Here is a 20,242-nt window from a genome sequence, read left to right as displayed (position 1 = left end):
ATGCAAGACCACACACCAGTCGTCACACCTCTGACGAGATTGTCAATATTGGATGGGAAGTTTTGCCTCATCCCCCATACAGCCCTGACCTGGCACCATCAGACTTCCATCTGTTCGGGCCACTAAAAGAAGCTCATCGTGGGATTCATTTTGAAGATGAGGAGGCCGTCAAAACATCCGTGCGTCAATGGCTTAGGAAGCAGAGCTGTGATTTTTACCGTGCTGGGATACATGCCCTTGTTCAAAGATGGACCAAAACTGTAGAGATGGGCGGAGATTACATTGAAAAATGACAAAATGATCCTCAATGTTGTGGTTTTCAACCTATGTAATTGCATTTAAATTTCCTGACAATTAAACGTAGAAAAAAAAAATAGGAGGCATTACTTTTTGACTGACCCTCGTACATTATAAAATGAACAATCTAAAGTACAACGAGAAAGTTACATTTTACAATACCTTCACTTTGAAAGTAAACGGTAGATTGGTGTCTTGATGATACCTTCTAGTTGTGAAAAACCACCACCAGATTGTTGTACAGCTTTCTGTAATCAATAGATGCTCGTTTTTGAGGAAGGCGTTTCTCAACAGATTGCGCAAACAGTACGCTGCAATAAGTAATTTGTCACATTCGCTTCAATTCATTGGTAGAAGATGGTGCTCAAAAAACTTGTGCCAAAAGTGCACTACTGTTTTACAAGGCACTTCTGGTCTGACACAGTTCACAATTGAAATTCGTCTTTTGTAAATCCTGGAGTCATCTTTTGAGTGCAGCTTGGCAAGATTAAATGTTCATGTCATCCATAACGATGTATGCTGTCAGAATATATGAATATGGAAGTTCATTTGGATGGGAATAAAGACTCAGTCGGCTATGAAAGTTGCCTTAGCTTGTTCCAAAAGTTTCTGCATGGGAGAAACTGACAAGTATAATTTGGGGAAATTTTGTGAACAAGCACGGACATTATTTCTTCCACATTTCTGCCAGTGTATACTGTAGACGTTCAGAATGAAAATTCTAGAGATGTTTAAGGTGTAACCCTATCTTGTTGTCAGGAACTTGAAACAATGCAATGACGCAAGCGTGCGGTTATTGTTAATAAACTTATCTTTCATTGGAATTTTAGGTGAAATGTGCAAAAACAGATGGAGGAATATTCGGGACTCGTATCAGAGAAATAAACGAGAAAGAAAGCTTGGAACAGGTTCAGATGCCTCAGCAAAACCACGAAAATGGGTTCTGCTTGATCACTTGGGTTTAAGAAACCTACATTTCGTGGCATTTTAAATGAAATTGTCAAGAGCATATGGAGAAATATTAGTAACTCATACCGGAGAAATATAACATAAAATGGTTTCATTAGGTCCAAATGTGTCAGCGAAACAAAGCAAATGCATTCTCTATCGTGTGATGACCACACGATTCTCGTTGCGGGTCGATAGAACTGGCGGCTAGTCGCGACGCTCCCGGAGATATATGAGCCCAAATCTCGGTAACGAAGTTCGATATCATTCTGATCTCAACTTTAAAAATAATTTCAATATGTTAGCTTCTTTTCATCGGCAACGATGTATGACCTAACGTAAACCATACGTAAAGTAGCCAGCGACCACATTTTTCACTGTACACAATTCAAATTTTATGCAGTAGGTTACTTGTAAATTAAGTATCGGGATAACTGTGACGAATATCGGAAAATAGACACCTCATTATCAAGCTGTGATGTGAAACTGTAAGATACGCAAACATCAATTTTTTGTGCCTTTTACTTTCCTCACAATTGATAGAGAAGTAATATACAGCGAAAAAAACACGCAAAACCGGAAGAGATACTTTTCAATTTTTTAAAGTAAAAGGAGAATCTGTATCGAAAAACTAACTCTGGGAGCCAATGTAACTTTGTTGCATTAACATACAGTATTTTTTACAGCAAGAAAATCGGAATTCTTATTTTTCTTATGTATTTGAATCCGCCGCCGCCGGCCGCAGCTTGGGAAACGGCAACGACTCCAGTCGTCTTGCGGCCGTGCCGCCGTCTGCCAGGGTGGGAAAAGAGGAGGGGGCAGCGTCGCAGTCGCAGCCAACTGTCGCGTCTTGCACAACGTAACGTAAGTCTAACAGAAAGAAGAAGGTTCTGCTGCTAGGTAGTTCGCACAATAGAGGTGTGGGGCAGCAGTTGCAGGAAATGCTGGGGATTGAGTATCTGGTCACCAGCACTGTGAAGCCTAGTGCAGGGTTGGCTCAGGTGATGGACAGCATAGGGGGAGTTATGTAGGAATTTTACGAAAAAGGATCATGTAGTGTTTGTGGGTGGAGCAGGGAATAGTCTTGATAGGGACAGGGAATATGATGAAGGTGGTGACCTGGTAAAGACAGCTACTCAGACTGGTGGCACTAATGAGCAATTCATGCAACTGCTTCAGCACCATGATCAGCCTCATCTTAATGTGTCTGTTAGGTGTGTTAATGTGGGGCTGGAGAGGACGCTGATGGCAGAGGGCATGGGTCACATTTCAGTGGTTCAAGCTGAGTCCATCAGTACATCAGGTTTCACTAGGCATGGCCTGCACCTCAATAGGTATGGGAAGGGGAGACTGGCCAAGCTTATAGGTGACAGTACAGTGGGTGGGGGTGGGATCACTCATGGAAAAATCCCTGTAGTAGTTGGTGTTAGAGCAACCTTTTCTAGACTGAAGTCAGCTGATAGGTTACCTGCTTAAAGGAAGTATAACTATGGAATCACGTTCATAGGAGGTCAGGTATCGAAGTAGAGAGCGAATTAGCATAATTCATCAAAATATAAGAGTTATTAGAGATAAAGTTAGTGATCTGCTTATAGATATTGACTCTGACACTATTGGTAAATCAGAGCACTACTTACATAATCTGACAATTCAGAGGCTTCCTTTACCAGGATACAGATTAGCTGGCTGTTTTTCAAGGAGTTCCTTGCGGAATGGGTAAGTGGCCATGTACATAAAAAACAGCATTCCGTTTGAGTTCATAGACATATCACGGCACTGCACTGAACAGATATTAGAATGTTGTGCAGGGGCAGTTGAATTTAGTGAAACTAAACTTCCAGTTGTTGTTGTTTATAGGTCCCCTAATTCTGACTTCAGAGTATTTCTGCTCAAGCTAGAGAGGGTTCTTGGCTCACATTATAGCAAGTACCAGAAATTAGTTACAATTGGTGACTTCAGTATTAATTTTGTATATGGCTGTGCAAGAAAAAGAATGTTGGTAGATCTCTTAAACTCACATGATCTGATGCAGATTGTGTTTTTTCCAACTAGGATGCAGGGGGACGGTAGCACAACGACAGACAATATTTTTATTCATTCTTCATTACTAGATAGGCATTCTGTTAGTAAAAGGAAAGACCACAGCAGAAATTTTAACACTAAAAGGCCTTTGTACTCAAATGTTATGTATAATTACAAACTATGTAGGAAAGCTAATCCAATGGCAATAGAGAGTTTTTTAAACCTCGTTAAGGAACAAGAGTGGAGGATGTTTATACTGCCGATAACACGGATGACAAATATAATGCTTTCCTTAACACATTTCTCATGCTCTTTGAGAGTTGGTTTCCATTAGAACATTTTAACAGTGTACTAGCAGTAAAAGACAGCCTGGGTTTCTGACTAGTGGGATAAGGATATCATGCGGAACAAAGTGGGAATTATATCAAAATTTTAGAAGTGGTCCCAATCAAGCTACAGTAGCCCATTACAAGCAGTATTGTAAGGTGCTTAAAATGTTATTAGGAAGGCAAAGAGTATGTGGTGCACAAATAGAATAGCTAATTCATAGGATAAAATTAAAACCAAGGAAGTGTCTGGTCAGCAGCACAAGGTCGACAATATAAAGTCAGTTCATAGTAAAAATATTTCTGTTACCGATAAGTGAGATATATGTACTGTATTTAACAATCATTTTCTGAGCATTGCTGGTGAGTTAAATAAAAACTTAATTTCTATAGGGAATCATATAACTCTCTTGGAAAATGTCTCTCCAAAACTGATGTCTGAAATACTCCTCTGTCATACTGACAAGGGGGAGATTGAGTCAATAATTAAATCACTCAAGACTAAGGACTCCCATGGACATGATGGGGTGCCTAGTAGAGATGGGCAAAACTGTTCTTTTCAGAGATCGGAGCAGAACTGTTCACTACCTGAAATGAACTAGCTCTTTTTCATGACTCACCACTCATTCACAATAGAAAATAAATGGAAGGCACATTGACCTTTAAACTTGGTTTATTCCAGTACTATACCTATATTTTGATCTTATTTGATCCTATTTTCAAGTAACACAGATAATGAGTAAGAATTTTATATTGTTTATTGAAAGTTTCATGATATGACAAATTTTTTGATTATTGATTTATTTTGCACTATCGTGGTTTTTTGGGTGATCGGAAAATGTTGTAACTTGAGATTTACATTAACAATATATTTGGCTATAATGTATTAAAATTTCATTAACCTTGTACAAATACATCGCAAGCCATATATTTTTAAAGTGAACGTTTCCTTCCGAAGATGCCTAAAATCGCAAAATCCGTACCAGAATAAGAAAAATATATATATAAATTTGACTGTAAGACTAAAGTGCTGCATATAGCCTTACGCAGAATAAAACAAGGAAAATATTGGTGTATCACATTTTGCGATACGTTTATCGGTTCGCTCTTAATTAAAGCGTAAATTCGAGTGTCCATAATAAAAATCCTATAGTAAGAGGAGTCATCAGGAACCTAATCTGATCAGTTTAAACAAATAAAAATAAAATAAAAACAAATGATGTATACATAACATAATAATGTAATATACATAGCGGTATTACTACGAAGAACAATATCCAGTAGAGACGAACTCTGATGCAGAGGCGCTGAGTCAAACACGTTGAGCCGCGAGCTGTATTACTACGTGAGCTAAGACTGCAGAGACCAGAGTGACACCTGAGTTGTTTTGCTCAACGCTCTGGCTAGAGTTGAGAACGGTGGGATGAGCGTTGAGCGGGCGAGTTCCGAGGGGGGGGGGGGGGGGGGGGGGAGTGGTGAACGGCCACCAGTCACCTGCTCCGAGACAAATCGTCCGTTCTCTTGCGAGCAGGTTGTTGCAAGTAGTTGTTATGTTCTCCGCTAGGAGGCTCTCTGTCCTGTTGCTCGCATCAACTGCCCAGAGGGCAGGACGTGCAACTGAAACTATCGCCGACGGAGTGCAATGCTAAGTTAAGCTGGGCCAGACACTGCACGTGGCAGAGGAAGCACAGAGATGGCATGACATATGTGAAACACAAAATCCAATGGGGCACTGCACAATGCAGGCAGCAAGGTAGAAGCAGGGCAGAGGCCGGCGCTGGCTGTGTTGTGTGGCGTGCAGTGTGCTCTGACCAGTAGAGGCCCCGCTGATATGCTCTGTCTCTCTCTCTCTCTCCGCTGTGGGAAACGTTTGGAGCTACCGTTCTTTTTTTCTGAATCACTGATTATTCACTCCTTTGAAAGATTCAACTCTATGAATCAGTCCAGGAGCAGATACCCATCTCTAGTGCCTAGCAGAATATTAAAGTACTGTGCTGCACATGTTATCCCTGTACTTAGCCATATTTGCAATTTTTCCTTTAGGAATGGTCAGTTTCCTGAACTTTAAAGTACTCAGTAGTAAAGCTGCTTTATAAAATGGGAGAAATGAATAATGGCTTTGAGCACTATGGGACTCAACTTCTGAGGTCATTAGTCCCCTAGAACTTAGAACTAGTTAAACCTAACTAACCTAAGGACATCACAAACATCCATGCCCGAGGCAGGATTCGAACCTGCGACCGTAGCGGTCTTGCTGTTCCAGATTGCAGCGCCTTTAACCACATGGCCACTTCGGCTGGCGAGAAATGAATAATTTCGACAATTTAGACCTATTTCTATGCCATCAGTGTCTGGTAAAGTTATTGAAAAGGCTGTATATGTAAGGGTAATTGATCATTTTATATCATATATTTTGCCATCAAAGGTACAGTTTGGCTTTAGAAGTCGTTTATCAACTGAAAATGCTATATTCTCTTTTCTCTGTGAGGTTCCAGATGAATTGAACAAAAGCTTTCGAATGCTAGGCATATTTTTTGATTTAACTAAGGCAGTTGATTGTGTTGATCACAAAATATTGCTCCAGAAGTTGTACCATTATGGAATATGGGGAGTAGCTCACAATTGGTTCATGTCTTACTTTAACAACAGACAGCAAAAGGTCATTATTTACAGTGTCGAGAATGGCTATGACTTGGGCTCTTAGTGGGGTATGGTCAAATGGGGGGAGCCCCAGGGATCAGTTTTGGGGACACTCCTGTTCCTTATTTATTTAAATGGTATGACACCTAGTATTATGGGTAATTCTAAAATATTTCTGTTCGGTGATGACACTAGCTTGGGAGTAGAGGATGTTGTGTGCAACATTGGCTCTGTTTCAAATAGTGCTCTCCATGACATAGGTTCATGGCTTGTAGAAAATAAACTGACAGTTCAGGATCTTGTTCAAAGACTTAATGCTGTCATTTTTACTGTTCAAACGGTATCTGAAGTACATGATCGTTCGACACAAAAATTAGTCTACTTTGCTTATTTTCATTTGCTTATGTTGTATGGTATTATATTGTGGGGTAACTCTTCCCATTCTAAAAGGATATTTTTGGCTCAGAAACGGGCAGTTCGGGCAATAAGTGGTGTAAATTCATGGACCTTTTGTCAACCACTGATCACTAGTCTGGGTATTTTGACATTGCTCTCTCAATATATATTTTCTTTACTGTCATTTCTTGTTAACAATATTATCTTATTCCCAAGAATTAGTAGCTTTCATTCAGTTAATACTAAGCAGAAATCCAATCTGCATTTGGATCGCACTTCCTCAACCTTCATGTAGAAAGGTGTGCAGAATACTGCTGAATCCATTTTCAATAAGCTACCACAATAATTAAAAAATCTTAGAAGTAATCCAAGCACTTTCAAATCAAAACTGAAGAGTTTCCTCATGGATCACTCCTATTCTGTTGAGGAGTTCCTTGGCAAATTAAGCTAATTTGTATGTTAAATTGTTGATTCCATTTACTTAAACATATAACTTGACTTTTTTGGGTTCATAAACATTTTATTTTATCTGTTATTACTTTTATGCTGTAATTTCATGTACTGATACGTTCCATGATCTTGGAGATTTGCTCCCATATTTGTTCCTACGGAACTAGACGGGTACATAAAAAATAAATAAAAATAAAATAAATACCAGATCACAATTACCTGTGGCAGTGCAGGCAGGCAGAGTATATAGCACAAGACATAACCAATGTGTGGCACATTCTGGCAAGGACAAAATTATCACTGACGGTCTGTTATGGAATTATACTAGAATATGAGCAGTACTGCGGGTGGAGATAGTGGTAAAGCAGCGAGGTAATACAGTACTAAATGACTTGTTCGCAAGTGAACCTACTGCCCTACAACTATGATACATTCCTGCACCATGTGGCGATGCAAGCATTTCATGCAACACATCATAAGGAGTTCAGTGACCTTACATTCCAACAGAATTTAGACATAAGACTTTCCAGGCACTAAATAATTTTGTTCAACCAGGCATACATGCTATGGCAAATTAGTGGTGAATAAAGTGGCATGGCCTATAGTACACAGGGACCACAGAACTTGGCACAGCCATACCTCAAGTGCCAATGTAGAAAAGTTAGCTAACATGCTTTTACACCAGTTACACAGTTTCCAAAAGTCATGGCCAAATTTTCCCACTTACATGTGGGTAACATGGAACCATTCCCATATCCAGATGGCCATCATTATCAGGTTAGTCATAAATCATTTCACAAGATAGCCAGAAGTTACTACTGCACAATCATTCACAGCAGAGACACTGGCAAAGTCTGTAAATCGGCCGGCTGCGGTGGCCGAGCGGTTCTAGGCGCTTCAGTCCGGAACCGCACGGCTGCTACGGTTGTAGGTTCGAATCCTGCCTCAGGCATGGATGTGTTAAGTTAGGTCCTATAGTGCTTAGAGCCATTTGAACCATTTTGAACCTCTGTAAATAACAACAGATTGTGGATGACAGTCCACACCACAGCTTTTTGGGGAAATCCTACAGCTATGTGCTTGCAACCATCTGTACACTACCAGCTATCACCATGAGAGTAACAAGATAGTGGGAAGGCTGCATCATACACTAAAGGCTGAACTGATGTGTTCTTCACCCATAGGGATGGGTAAGGACTTTGACTAAGAACAGATGTTCAATTTGTGGCCTTTTTTTGGTTTGTGAAAATTATTATTAGATTATTATTTACAGGGGGTGGAGAAAAACATGGAAAAAATTCATAAACCTATACTTCAGCGTATTTCTTTGCTACTGTTTCAGTTTGGCAATTAGTAAGTTAAAGATTTAGGTCACTGAAACACACACAGGAGAAAAAGTTACTGTACATTGTCTAGTATGCTTGAGAAACTTCTGAAATAGTTTGTTGCCACTTTCCCAGCTTTGTTGTTGAGCATGTTCGGCCCATAATTTCTATTGTGAAAAAAAATTTCAGCTTCTTCACAGAGGCTCAGTTTGTGGCCTTTGTTTTGCTTGTGAAATATTACTAGATTACCATAATATCTATGTGAGGCAGAGGGAGGGGCACAAAACTATGGAAACACCAAAAACACAACACAGTGCGAAGACTAATATGGTGTAGGAAATTCATTTATATTCAAAACAGCTTCCAGTCATCTTGGAATGGGTAAATATAGGCCCTGTAGGGTTTTCAAGCAAATTTCATACCATTACTCGTGCAAAATTGTGGCAAGTTCGACTAACAATGATGGAAGTGAATACCGATCACATGCCCTTGTCTCCAAAGCAGACCATAAATGCTCAATAGTATTTATATCTGATAACGCAGTGGCCAGGGGAGATGCAAGAATTCATCCTCATCTTCACAAAATCAGTCCTGGATTATGCAAGCTGTGTGAACCAGAGCCTTGTCTTGTGGCACAGCATCACCATGGGGGAACAAAGATTGTACCATGTATGGATCTGATCACCCAAATTGTTCATATAATGCTTGGCAGTAAAAGGACCTTAGAAGCACCCAAGAAGCCCATGGAATACCACAATGTGGCTGACCAAATCATAACTGAAATTCCACTGTGTTTCACTCTTTGGACATAAACTCTGCCAGGAGTTGGAAAATCCATCAAGATACATCCAACCAAATGACTTTCTTCCAGTGCTCCATAGTCTAGGTTTTATAGTTTCGGTACCATGTTTTGCTGTTACAGCTGTTGCACCACTAATGAGTGGATTTTAGGATTCCCCCTCACCCTGAAATTCCCACCTTATGGAAATCTCTTCATGTTGTTTTTGTGCTGATAGAATTTGCAAGTGTGAGAGTCAGTCCTGCAGTGACATTTGCAGCTGTTGTCCTCTCATTTTTGTCAATCTTTGTCAATCTTCTTCAGTGACCATCCGTCACGATCACTCAACACACACATTCATCCATACTGTGACTTAATAGATGACATTCTTCCAGATGTTCTTCCACTTTCTGTGGCTGTGGTGTAAATCTTCCGTATGGTGCCTCTTGAAACATCTCAGCTACCCTGATTACCATAGGTGCACCAATGATTTGCCCACATTCAACTTGACTTGGTTCGAACATAATTCACTCATTACACAGAAAATTGTTTTGACCATGACTGACATTTGCAAGTTATGGAGGACACTGCACAAGCACTGTTCATTTTAAATACAACAGCGCATACTGCAGCGGGTAACCAACTTGTTTCCTGCCTCCTAATACCATTTACCATTTCACATTAGTGATTTTTGGAAGATTATGGGACATTTTTTTGACATTTTTTTCTTAATACTACAATTTTCTAGGACATTCTATGTACACAGATCTATAAATAAGAACAGTCCATCTCCATACTAGCCTCCATACTGATCTGAATGATACCACTGGCAGTGAATGACATGGTGGCCGATCAATACCATATGGTCTGTCACAAGTTGATATAGTTATAAATAAGGACACCCACTGCTGAACCACGTAGTTCCGCTTCATTTATACTTTTGTGTGTGTTCAGTCAACATGTTTTCAGTCAAAAGTGTTGGTAGCAAATGAATCAGGCAAAAGAGAATACATATCTTGGAAATGATGTTGACAGGAAGCACAAATCGGCAAAACTGGAGTGGCTAGAGGATACAAGCAAAGCTGGAGACGCAAGCATGAATATGAGAAAGACAAAGGCTGCATATAGGAAAATTACAGAAACCTTTCATAAATGAGAAGCAACTGTATGAATATCAAGAGTTCAGAGGGCAAGCCTGTACTAAAAAGAGATGGGTTGATGCAGAGGTGAAAGGAACATACAGAAGGTTTATAAAAAATGAAATAAATCTGGAGACAATATTATGGACGCCAAAGAGAAAGTGAACCAAGATGAGATGGGAGATGTTATACTGCAAGAAGAATCTGATAGAGCACTGAAAGACCTAAGCTGAAGCAAGGAACCTGAAGTAGCCTCAGACTTCAAGAAGAATGTAAATGTAACACTCCCTACTCCAGAGACTGCACACTTTAGTAACGCATGGTTGCAAATTACTAAAATCAGTTATTTACAAAAGAATGGAATGACTGGTAGAGGCAGGGAAGATCAGTTTAGGTTCTGGAGAAATATAGGAACATGTGAGGTAGTACTGACACCATGACTTTCTTACAAGATACCACGAAGAAATGCAAACCTACATTTAGGTTTAGAAAAGCCTTTGACAATACTGACTAGAGTACATCCTTGAAACTCTGGATGTAGAAGGGAGAAAATCATTATCTACAACTTGTACAGGAACTGACTGCAGGTCTAAGGGTCAGAGGACATGAAACGGAGGCAGTAATTGAGAAGTGGGTGGGACAAGGTTGTCACCTACCCCCATTTTACTTCGTGTGACATCACAGCCAGTTTTACAGAATTTTCCCTATATCAAGAGAAATGATAGCATCTAGTTAACTTAAGTGAAACAATCATCATCATTTAAGACTGATTATGCCTTTCAGCATTCAATCTGGAGCATAGTCCCCCTTATAAAATTGCTCCATGATCCCCTATTCAGTGTTAACACTGGTGCCTCTTCTGATGTTAAGCCTATTACTTCAAAATCATTCTTAACCGAATCCAGGTACCTTCTCCTTGGTCTACCCTGACTCCTCCTACCCTCTACCGCTGAACCCATGAGTCTCTTGGGTAACCTTGCTTCTCCCATGCATGTAACATGACCCAACCATCTAAGCCTGTTCGCCCTGACTGCTACATCTATAGAGTTCATTCCCAGTTTTTCTTTGATTTCCTCATTGTGGACATCCTCCTGCCATTGTTCCCATCTACTAGTATCTGCAATCATCCTAGCTACTTTCATATCTGTAACCTCAGCCTTATTGATAAGGTAACCTGAATCCACCCAGCTTTCGCTCCCATATAACAAAGTTGGTCGAAAGATTGAACGGTGCACAGATAACTTAGTCTTGGTACTGACTTCCTTCTTGCAGAAGAGAGTACATCATAGCTGAGTGTTTACTGCATTAGCTTTGCTACACCTCGCTTCCAGTTCTTTCACCATGTTGCCATCCTGTGAGAATATGCATCCTAAGTACTTGAAACTGTCCACCTATTCTAACTTTGTTCCTCCTATTTGGCACTCAATCCGTTTATATCTCTTTCCCGCTGACATTATTTTAGTTTTGGAGATGCTAATTTTCATACCACAGTCCTTACATTTCTGATCTAGCTCTGAAATATTACTTTGCAAACTTTCAATCGAATCTGCCATCACAACTAAGTCATCCGCATATGTGAGACTGCTTATTTTGTTTTCACATATCTTAATCTCACCCAGCTAGTCTATTGTTTTCAACATATGATCCGTAAATAATATGAACAACAGTGGAGACAGGTTGCAGCCTTGTCTTACCCCTGAAACTACTCTGAATCATGAACTCAATTTACCGTCAACTCTAACTGCTGCCTGACTATATATGTAAAGACCTTTAACTGCTTGCAAAATTTTGCCTCCTATTCCATAATCTCGTAGAACAGACAATAACTTCCTCCTAGGAACCCGGTCATATGCCTTTTCTAGATCTATAAAGCACAGATACAATTCCCTGTTCCACTCGTAACACTTCTCCATTATTTGCCATAAGCTGAAGATCTGGTCCTGACAAACTCTAAGAGGCCCAAACCCACACTGATTTTCATCCAGTTTGTCCTTAACTAACACTCGCACTTTCCTTTCAACAATACCTGAGAAGATTTTACCCACAACGCTGATTAAAGAGATACCTCTGTAGTTGTTGTTTCCATGTTTAACGATTGGCGTGATTACTGCTTTCGTCCAGTCTGATGGAACCTGTCTCGACTCCCACACCATTTCAATTATCCTGTGTAGCCATTTAAGACCTGACATTTCACTGTATTTGATGACTTGACTTACTTGACTGAATTCCTTTGGCCCCTATGGGGGCATAGGGCGTCCAGGAGAACTCGCCATCCGTCTCTGTCTTTGGCCATTTGCCTCAATTCTGCCCAGGTCTTGCCAACTCTTTTTGCTTCCCCTTCCACTGTCCTCTTCCATGTGCCCCTTGGTCTTCCTCTCTTCCTTGTTCCCTGGGGATTCCATTCCAATGCTTTTTTCTCGATGGCTCCATCTGGTTTTCTCAAGGTGTGCCCCAACCAGCCCCACTTTCTCTCTCGTATCTGGTCTTCTATAGGTATCTGGTTTGTTATTCGCCAGAGTTCCTCATTACATATTTTTTCTGGCCACCAGATATTCATGATGCGTCGAAGACATCTATTTATGAAGCTTTGTAACTGGGTTGTTATCTTTTTATCCATTTTCCAGCTTTCACTGGCGTACAGAAAATTAAAATACAGATTTTTGTTTTGTATGTGATATTTCTATTTTTCCATATTGGATACAATTGTATGAAGGCAGCATTTGCCTTTTTAATGCAGTTTTTCACGTCATCTCCAGCTCCAACATCTTCCGCCACTATACTACCCAGATACAGGAATGAGTTGACAGTCTCCACTCGCTGCTCACCTATTAACAGGGGCATCTCCATGTTACCTAAATTTACTCTCATTTCCTTTGTTTTGCCTGTATTTATCTTGAGGCCAGCAGTCTCTGCTTCTTCTTTCAGCAAGCTTAATTTAGCTTGCATATCAGTCAGCCTTGGAGCTAATAAAACTATGTCGTCTGCAAAATCCAAATCCTCCAGACGTTCGTGGATCCCCCACTGGATTCCTCGTCTCCTGCCTGCTGTGACTCTTCTCATAACAGACTCTAGAATGAGTAGAAAAAGTGTTGGTGACAAAATGCAACCCTGCCGGACTCCAGTTGTTACTTTTATGGGCTCTGTCATATTTCCCTTGTGGAGTATGCAGCATTCGTAGCCATCATATAGATCTTTTATGATGTTTAACATCTTCTGTGGTATGCCATACTTCCGCAACACCTGCCAGAGCACTTTATGTTTCACGGAATCAAAGGCCTTTTGAAAATCAGTGAATGCCAGGTACATGGTTGCTTGGAATTCTTTGCTTTGCTCTAAGATGATCCTAAGAGTGTTAATAAGATCAACACAGCTGCGTTGTGCCCTAAAACCGGCCTGTTCTTTACGCAGTCGCTTTTCAAGGGATTCTTTAATTCTGTTTAAAATAATTCTGGTGAGGACCTTACTGGGCACTGACAACAATGTAATACCACGCCAGTTGTTACCGTCTGACAAATTTCCCTTTTTTGGGAGATTTACCACCAAGCCACTTTTCCACTCCTTTGGAGATTTCTCTTCAAGCCAAATATGCTTCAGCAAAGGAGGGAGCATTTTAACAGTACTTTCAGTATTGGCTTTTAAGAGCTCCGGTGCTATGTTGTCTAGGCCTGGGGCCTTTGTATTTTTTAGTGTTTTCAAGGCAATCCTAATTTCGTCCATTGTGGGGCACTGCAAATTTATATTTTGGTCTTCTTCGACTTCCTCTGGAACATCTCGTACTTGTTTCTCTTGGTTGTCTTCACAATTTAACAGTTCCCTGAAGTGCTCCTCCCATCTCTGTAGCTGTGCCTGTTGAGTTGTAAGCATCACACCATTCTTGTTCTTAACTGGTCCTTCATGTCTGAAGTTCTTCATTGACAACCGTTTGGTAATGTTGTAGAGGTCTTTCATATTTCCTTGTCTTGCTGCCTCTTCTGCTAATTTTGCTTGCTCATCTATCCATTTCCTTTTATCTTGACATAGCAATGTTTTCACTTTTTTGTTTGCCTCCATGTATTCTTTATGCGCTTCGCTCTTCTGCGCTCTTGTCTTACAAAAATTTAACTTAAGTTTTAGTTCTTTCCTGTGGCTGATTTCATTCCACGTAGCATCGGAGATCCATTCCTTCTTTTGATGTGCCTTAAATCCTAGGATTTTTTCTCCCACATCTAAATAACAGTTCTTGATTTTTTGCCAGCACGTTTCAATTCCCTCTTCCATAAAGTTTTTTTCAGAGAGGACCTGGAATCTGTTTTGTAGTTCAAGTGCAAATGTTTCTTTGATCTGTTGGTCTTTTAATCTTGCCACCTCTATTTTCTTGCACCTATGATTGAGCTTGGTTCTATTTGCCACTATCTTCAGTCTGAATTCCGCCAAAACTAGGTGGTGGTCACTTCCAACGTCTGCCCCTCTTCTATTTCTGACATCTAACAGAGAGTGTCGGAACTTGCGGCTTATGACTATGTGGTCTATTTGATTTTCGGTAACGTGGTCTGGAGAAACCCATGTTATCTTATGGCAGTTACGATGTGGAAACAATGTGCCTCCAATGACTAGGTCATGTTGAGCGCATGTATCTATCAACAGTTCACCATTTACATTCCTAATCCCCATGCCATACACGCCCATGATATGTTCAAGCCCTTCATTTTCTGAACCAACTTTTGCGTTCAAGTCACCCATTAAAATTTTTATGTCCCTAGAATTTATCTGTCTAATAACTCTGTTAAGCTCTGTATAAAATGCATCTTTTAATTCTCCTTTAGCTATTTCAGTAGGTGCATAGCATTGAATTACAGTGACATATTGCACATTTGTTTTAAAGCGTGCGGTTATTATCCGTTCTGAGACTGGTTTCCACTCCAGTAAGCTCTTCTTGCTGCTTTTAGATAGTAAGAGCCCTACACCATTCTTGTGCATCGCGTCCTCACCGGTCTGACCCGCATACAGCAACACTCCACCATTTTGTGTTTGGAATTCCCCAGATTCTGGCCACCTTAATTCACTTAGTCCCAATATATCTAGTCGATAGTTCTCCATCTCTTTTTCAACTTGTCTTAGCCTTCCTGCCTCTCTCAACGTCCTTACATTCCAAAAACCGATACGGGTTTTCCTTTTCAGGCCAAAGATCATATCCTTAAGATCCATCCGGCTGTTTCTCCTTTTAGTTTCTGTGATATGTGTTTTTTGGTGGTGCGGGTTATCAGCCCACAGCCCCCGAGTGTCCTGGTGGGGCTGCCAGCTCATGGCCTGGACACCTGCCAAGGTTTTATTTCAGGGCCTTACCCCTTAGATAGCTTGTCTTCACCACGACTACAGAACGCTATCCATCCCTTCGCAGTAAGGCCTATGTGCATCAACATTGTTCTGGTTTCCAAGGATCTTCCGCTGTCCACATTAGGGGACTGTGTCTGCTGCCACACAATCACAAGGAGGAAAAGGAAATGAAGGGAATGTATAGGATGGGACAGAACAGAATAGGATAGGACAGGACACTAGACGGGACGTTGTGAGACACACTTTGTCTGGATCCTCTATGGAGACCTGTCTGGCTTGGGAGGCCCTGCCGGTAGTTACACCACCGCCGGCAAAGCCCTCCACTTCATTGGATCACACAAACACCCTCGCCCACACGGACAGTGTTTCGTTAAGGTGGTGTCTCCTGAGGGGGGTATTTGATGAGTTCCGACTTAATTTCATCTACCCCAGCCGCTTTATTGCACTGCAATCTATTGACGATTTTCTCCACTTCCTCAAATGTGATCGTATTTCCATCATCATTCCTATACCATTGTACATTGAAATCTGAAACATTACTGATTTTATTTTCACCTACATTGAGCAACTCTTCAAAATATTCCCTCCATCTGCCCAAGGCATCAACAGGATTCACCAGCAGTTTTCCTGACCTGTCCAAAATACTTGTCATTTCCTTCTTATGTCCCTTTCGAAGACTGCTAATTACACTCCAAAATGGTTTTCCAGCAGCTTCACCTAAAGTCTCCAACCTGTTTCCAAAGTCTTCCCAAGATTTCTTCTTGGATGCTGCAATTATCTGTTTGGCTTTGATCTTTCTTCAATATAACTTTCCCTGTCTACCCGAGTTCTAGAATGTAGCCATTTTTGGTACGCCTTCTTTTTCCTTTTACAGGCTGCCTTGACTGTGTCGTTCCACCAAGCTGTTTGCTTCATCCTACCTTTACACACTACTGTTCCAAGACATTCTTTAGCCACTTCTAGTACAGTGTCCCTGTACCTTGTCCATTCCTTTTCCAATGACTGTAATTGACTACATTCAACTAACTGGTACCTTTCTGAGATCACTGTTATGTACTTGTGCCTGATTTCCTTATCCTGAAGTTTCTCCACTCTTATCCTCCTACATATGGACCTGACCTCCTGCACTTTTGGCCTCACAATACCAATTTCACTGCAGATTAAATAGTGATCAGTGTCATCAAAGAATCCCCTGAATACACGTGTCCCTCACAGTCTTCCTGAATTCCTGATCTGTTATTATATAGTCAATGACAGATTTGGTTCCCCTGCCTTCCCAAGTATACCGGTGAATGTTCTTATGTTTAAAAAAGGAGTTTTTGATTATTAAGCCCATACTGGTACAGAAATCCAAGAGCTGTTTCCCATTCCTGTTGGCCTCCATATCCTCTCCAAATTTACCCATAACCTTTGCATACCCTTCTGTTCGATTTCCAATCATGGCATTAAAATCACTCATGAGCAGAACACTGTCCTTGTCCTTTACTCTAACAACTACATCACTGAGTGCATCATAAAAACTATCCATCTTATCTTGATCTGTCTCTTCACAATGTGAATATACTGACACAATCCTAATTTTCTTGCTAGACACTGTCAAATCTATCCACATCAGTCGTTCATTTACATACCTTATTGCAACTATGCTGGGTTCCATTTCTTTCCTGATGTAAAGCCCTACACCACATTGTGCTATTCCTGCTTTGACTCCTGACAGGTAGACCTTGTATTCTCCCACTTCCTCTTCTTTCTCACCCCTTACCCGAATGTCACTAACAGCTAAAACATCCAATCCCATCTTACTTGCAGCCTCTGCCTTCTCTACCTTCTTCCCAGATTAGCCCCCATTGATATTAATAGCTCCCCATCTCATTACCATTTGTTTGCCAAGTCGTATCTTAGGAGTCCCTGGTTTGTCAGTTAGAGGTGGCACTCAGTCACCTCCAAAGGTCCGAGGCATTTTGCTCTGATTGTTGCCAGCATCATATTTAAAGTACCAGGGAAGCAGGTTGCTAGTCTTACTTGCCCCGAGTCCCATTGAGTTTTACCCCTAATGGTAGATAGACTAACCGGTGGATTTGGTAATCTTTGCCATCTGAGCACAAAGGTGACCATGACTCAGAATATGTCCGAGATGCCCAGCCTTATTCCAAAGTAACTGGTATCCCGACTGTCAGGACCACTTACTTGGCCACTCATACATTGCCCGTGGTTCATGAACTAGGACATGACAACAGGATTCCACACCATGAACCACAAGTGAAACAATATTTAATTTTATTCTGACAAGCATCTATGTAATGCAGCAATGCTTAAACATTGTCACTGTTACTAAGGTAAAAAATACACAAAGATAATACTGATGAGATACTATAAAAAGACATGCCATAGTGTTGGCAGATCTCCTGTTAAATGACTCTTGCTCTGGGGTTCTGGTTTCTCTTGCTATTTTATGCTATTGTCTCTTTTATAATTCCCTATACGAGATTGTCACTGTACTGTATAACTTCTTGTGTCATAAAAACTATTTCACAGTAAGAAATAACAAAATGTTTTCTGCATATGGACTATGTTATTTAATCACTCTTTCAGTGAAAAATATAGTAAAAGATTACCTGTCAAAGAAAGTCAAATATTTAAATACAGAGATTTTTCTATGGTTTGCAAGATTTTTATGCACCATTCTGTGTGTGATACTATAATCTGCAATCATACCTATTTTTTTAAAGTCTGATAACCTTTCTGGATAATGTTTTCTGAGGGAAAAGCATTATCTCTGCTCACAGTCAAATAAGTAAATAAAAAACTGCCAAACAAATCATTCTCCAAGTGAACTTTGGGCCACAACTAATTTCAGAAATCTAGTCAAGAAAGTGATCGTAAAGGTAATTATTCTTATCTACCATGTAAATTAATTATGATAAATCAAAAAGACATAATTGCATTGTTTGACCCTAGGTGGTGGTAAAATTACATCAGTGTATACTTTGAGCAAGTAGAGAAGGAAACCAAAGAGATGCTTGCTAAACAAATAAAAAGTTCAAAGAGAAGAAACAAAAATGGTTTGCACATAACTTTCTACTTCTGTCAGAAATGGCGAAAGATTTGAAAGTTTCCTTGAACAGAATGTATAATTGCTGCAGAAGCCGTAATAAGGACAAAATCAAAAAAGTAACACAATGTAATGGAGTATAGTTGAATTAAATTAGGAGACAGTGAAGGAATTACTTTAGGATAAGTTACATTAGAAGTGGTGAATGACTTCTGCTATTTGAGTAGATAAATAACTGACAATAGCAGAAGTAGAGAGGATGTAAAATATGGGCTGTCAATAGCAAGAAAAACATGAAATTTGCTAACACTGAACATAAATTTAAGAGTAACAATGTATCTACTGAAAAATTTGTTCAAAGTTTAGTATTACGGAGCAGTAAAATGTGGATGATAAGCAGTATAGACAAGCAAAATTGGAAGCTACAGAAGAATACTGTATAGACTGAATAACTAATGAAGAAGTAATTAATAAAACTGGGAAGTACGAAATTTGTGCCACACTGTGACTAAGAGAAGGTATCTGTTGTTAGGATAAATCCTAAGGTATCAAATAATCATCAGTGACACACACACACACACACACACACACACACACACACACACACACACAAACAAACAAATGTGCGTGCGCACAGAGAGAGAGAGAGTGAGTAGGTTTTAGAGGAAATGAAGACTTAAGGCATAACTATAGTAAGCAGGTTGCATTAGTAATGTAGAGATGAACAGACTTGCACAGGAAAACTGCTACAATGCTTTGGACTGGAGACAACAAAATGGTAATTACTGGTTTTCTTATCAAAAAATGGCTTCCCACTGCACTAAGAAAGAATGTGCGAGCATACCTGGTCAAAATGTATCAAGCTAGTGGATACGATGCATCTCACAACCAAGTTTCCTGCACACTCTTCAGATCTTACATTACTTCTTTCCCCTATTATGGCACAATAAAAGATGAAGTGTATTGTGATAGAGCAGATAACCTGGACACTATTTGGGGTAAGTTTCAAGCAACATAGCAGAAATACCTCAGGACACTTTTATGTGAGCTAGAGAATCACTTGTGACTCACATACAAAATGTACCAATGTTAAATGACAATAATTTGAACATTTTTTAAACCACAATATGGAACATTTAGTTAAGCAGAAAGTACAATTGAAGGAACGAAAATAATTTTTTTTATTAAAATTCAAATGTATGATCTTTTAATGTACTACGTGTAAGGAAAGAGTAGTAGTATAATCAAGTGTCTTACATAGCTATCTCAAACTGACAATCAGAAATACATACATTGTTTAAAATTAAAATGAAATAAACAGTATTTTTTATAAATCTAATCTTCTTCTCTTTAACTGCAATTCTTACCTTTAACTCACCAACATATGAAGGAATGACTAGTTCAAAATCAACATCAAATTCATCGGGCTCTTCAATTTTCAGATTCTCGAAGTAGCTTCCTACATACTGTTTTTGTCGAAAAACTGCTTTGAAGTCTTCTTGTTTCTTCATTTCTGTTTCCAATATATCAAAAAGCTGCAAGACAGAAAATCTGCA

The 20,242-nt window shown here is 39.9% G+C and overlaps 1 protein-coding gene across 1 annotated transcript in view; it reads right to left on the bottom strand.

Moving 5' to 3' along the window:
- The window catches only part of LOC126175490 (cyclic GMP-AMP synthase-like receptor), a 243,609-nt gene that overhangs the window by 168,482 nt on the left and 54,885 nt on the right, over positions 1–20,242 (bottom strand). Inside the window, exon 3 of the mRNA XM_049922310.1 lies at positions 20,054–20,221. Coding sequence (XP_049778267.1) covers positions 20,054–20,221 — 168 coding nt within the window. The remainder of the gene's footprint in view (positions 1–20,053; positions 20,222–20,242) is intronic.

The sequence above is a fragment of the Schistocerca cancellata genome, chromosome 3 (genome assembly GCF_023864275.1).
Source record: "Schistocerca cancellata isolate TAMUIC-IGC-003103 chromosome 3, iqSchCanc2.1, whole genome shotgun sequence".
NCBI lineage: Eukaryota > Metazoa > Arthropoda > Insecta > Orthoptera > Acrididae > Schistocerca > Schistocerca cancellata.
Note: the sequence above shows the minus strand (reverse complement) of the source record. Positions and strands in the feature narration are given on the sequence as shown.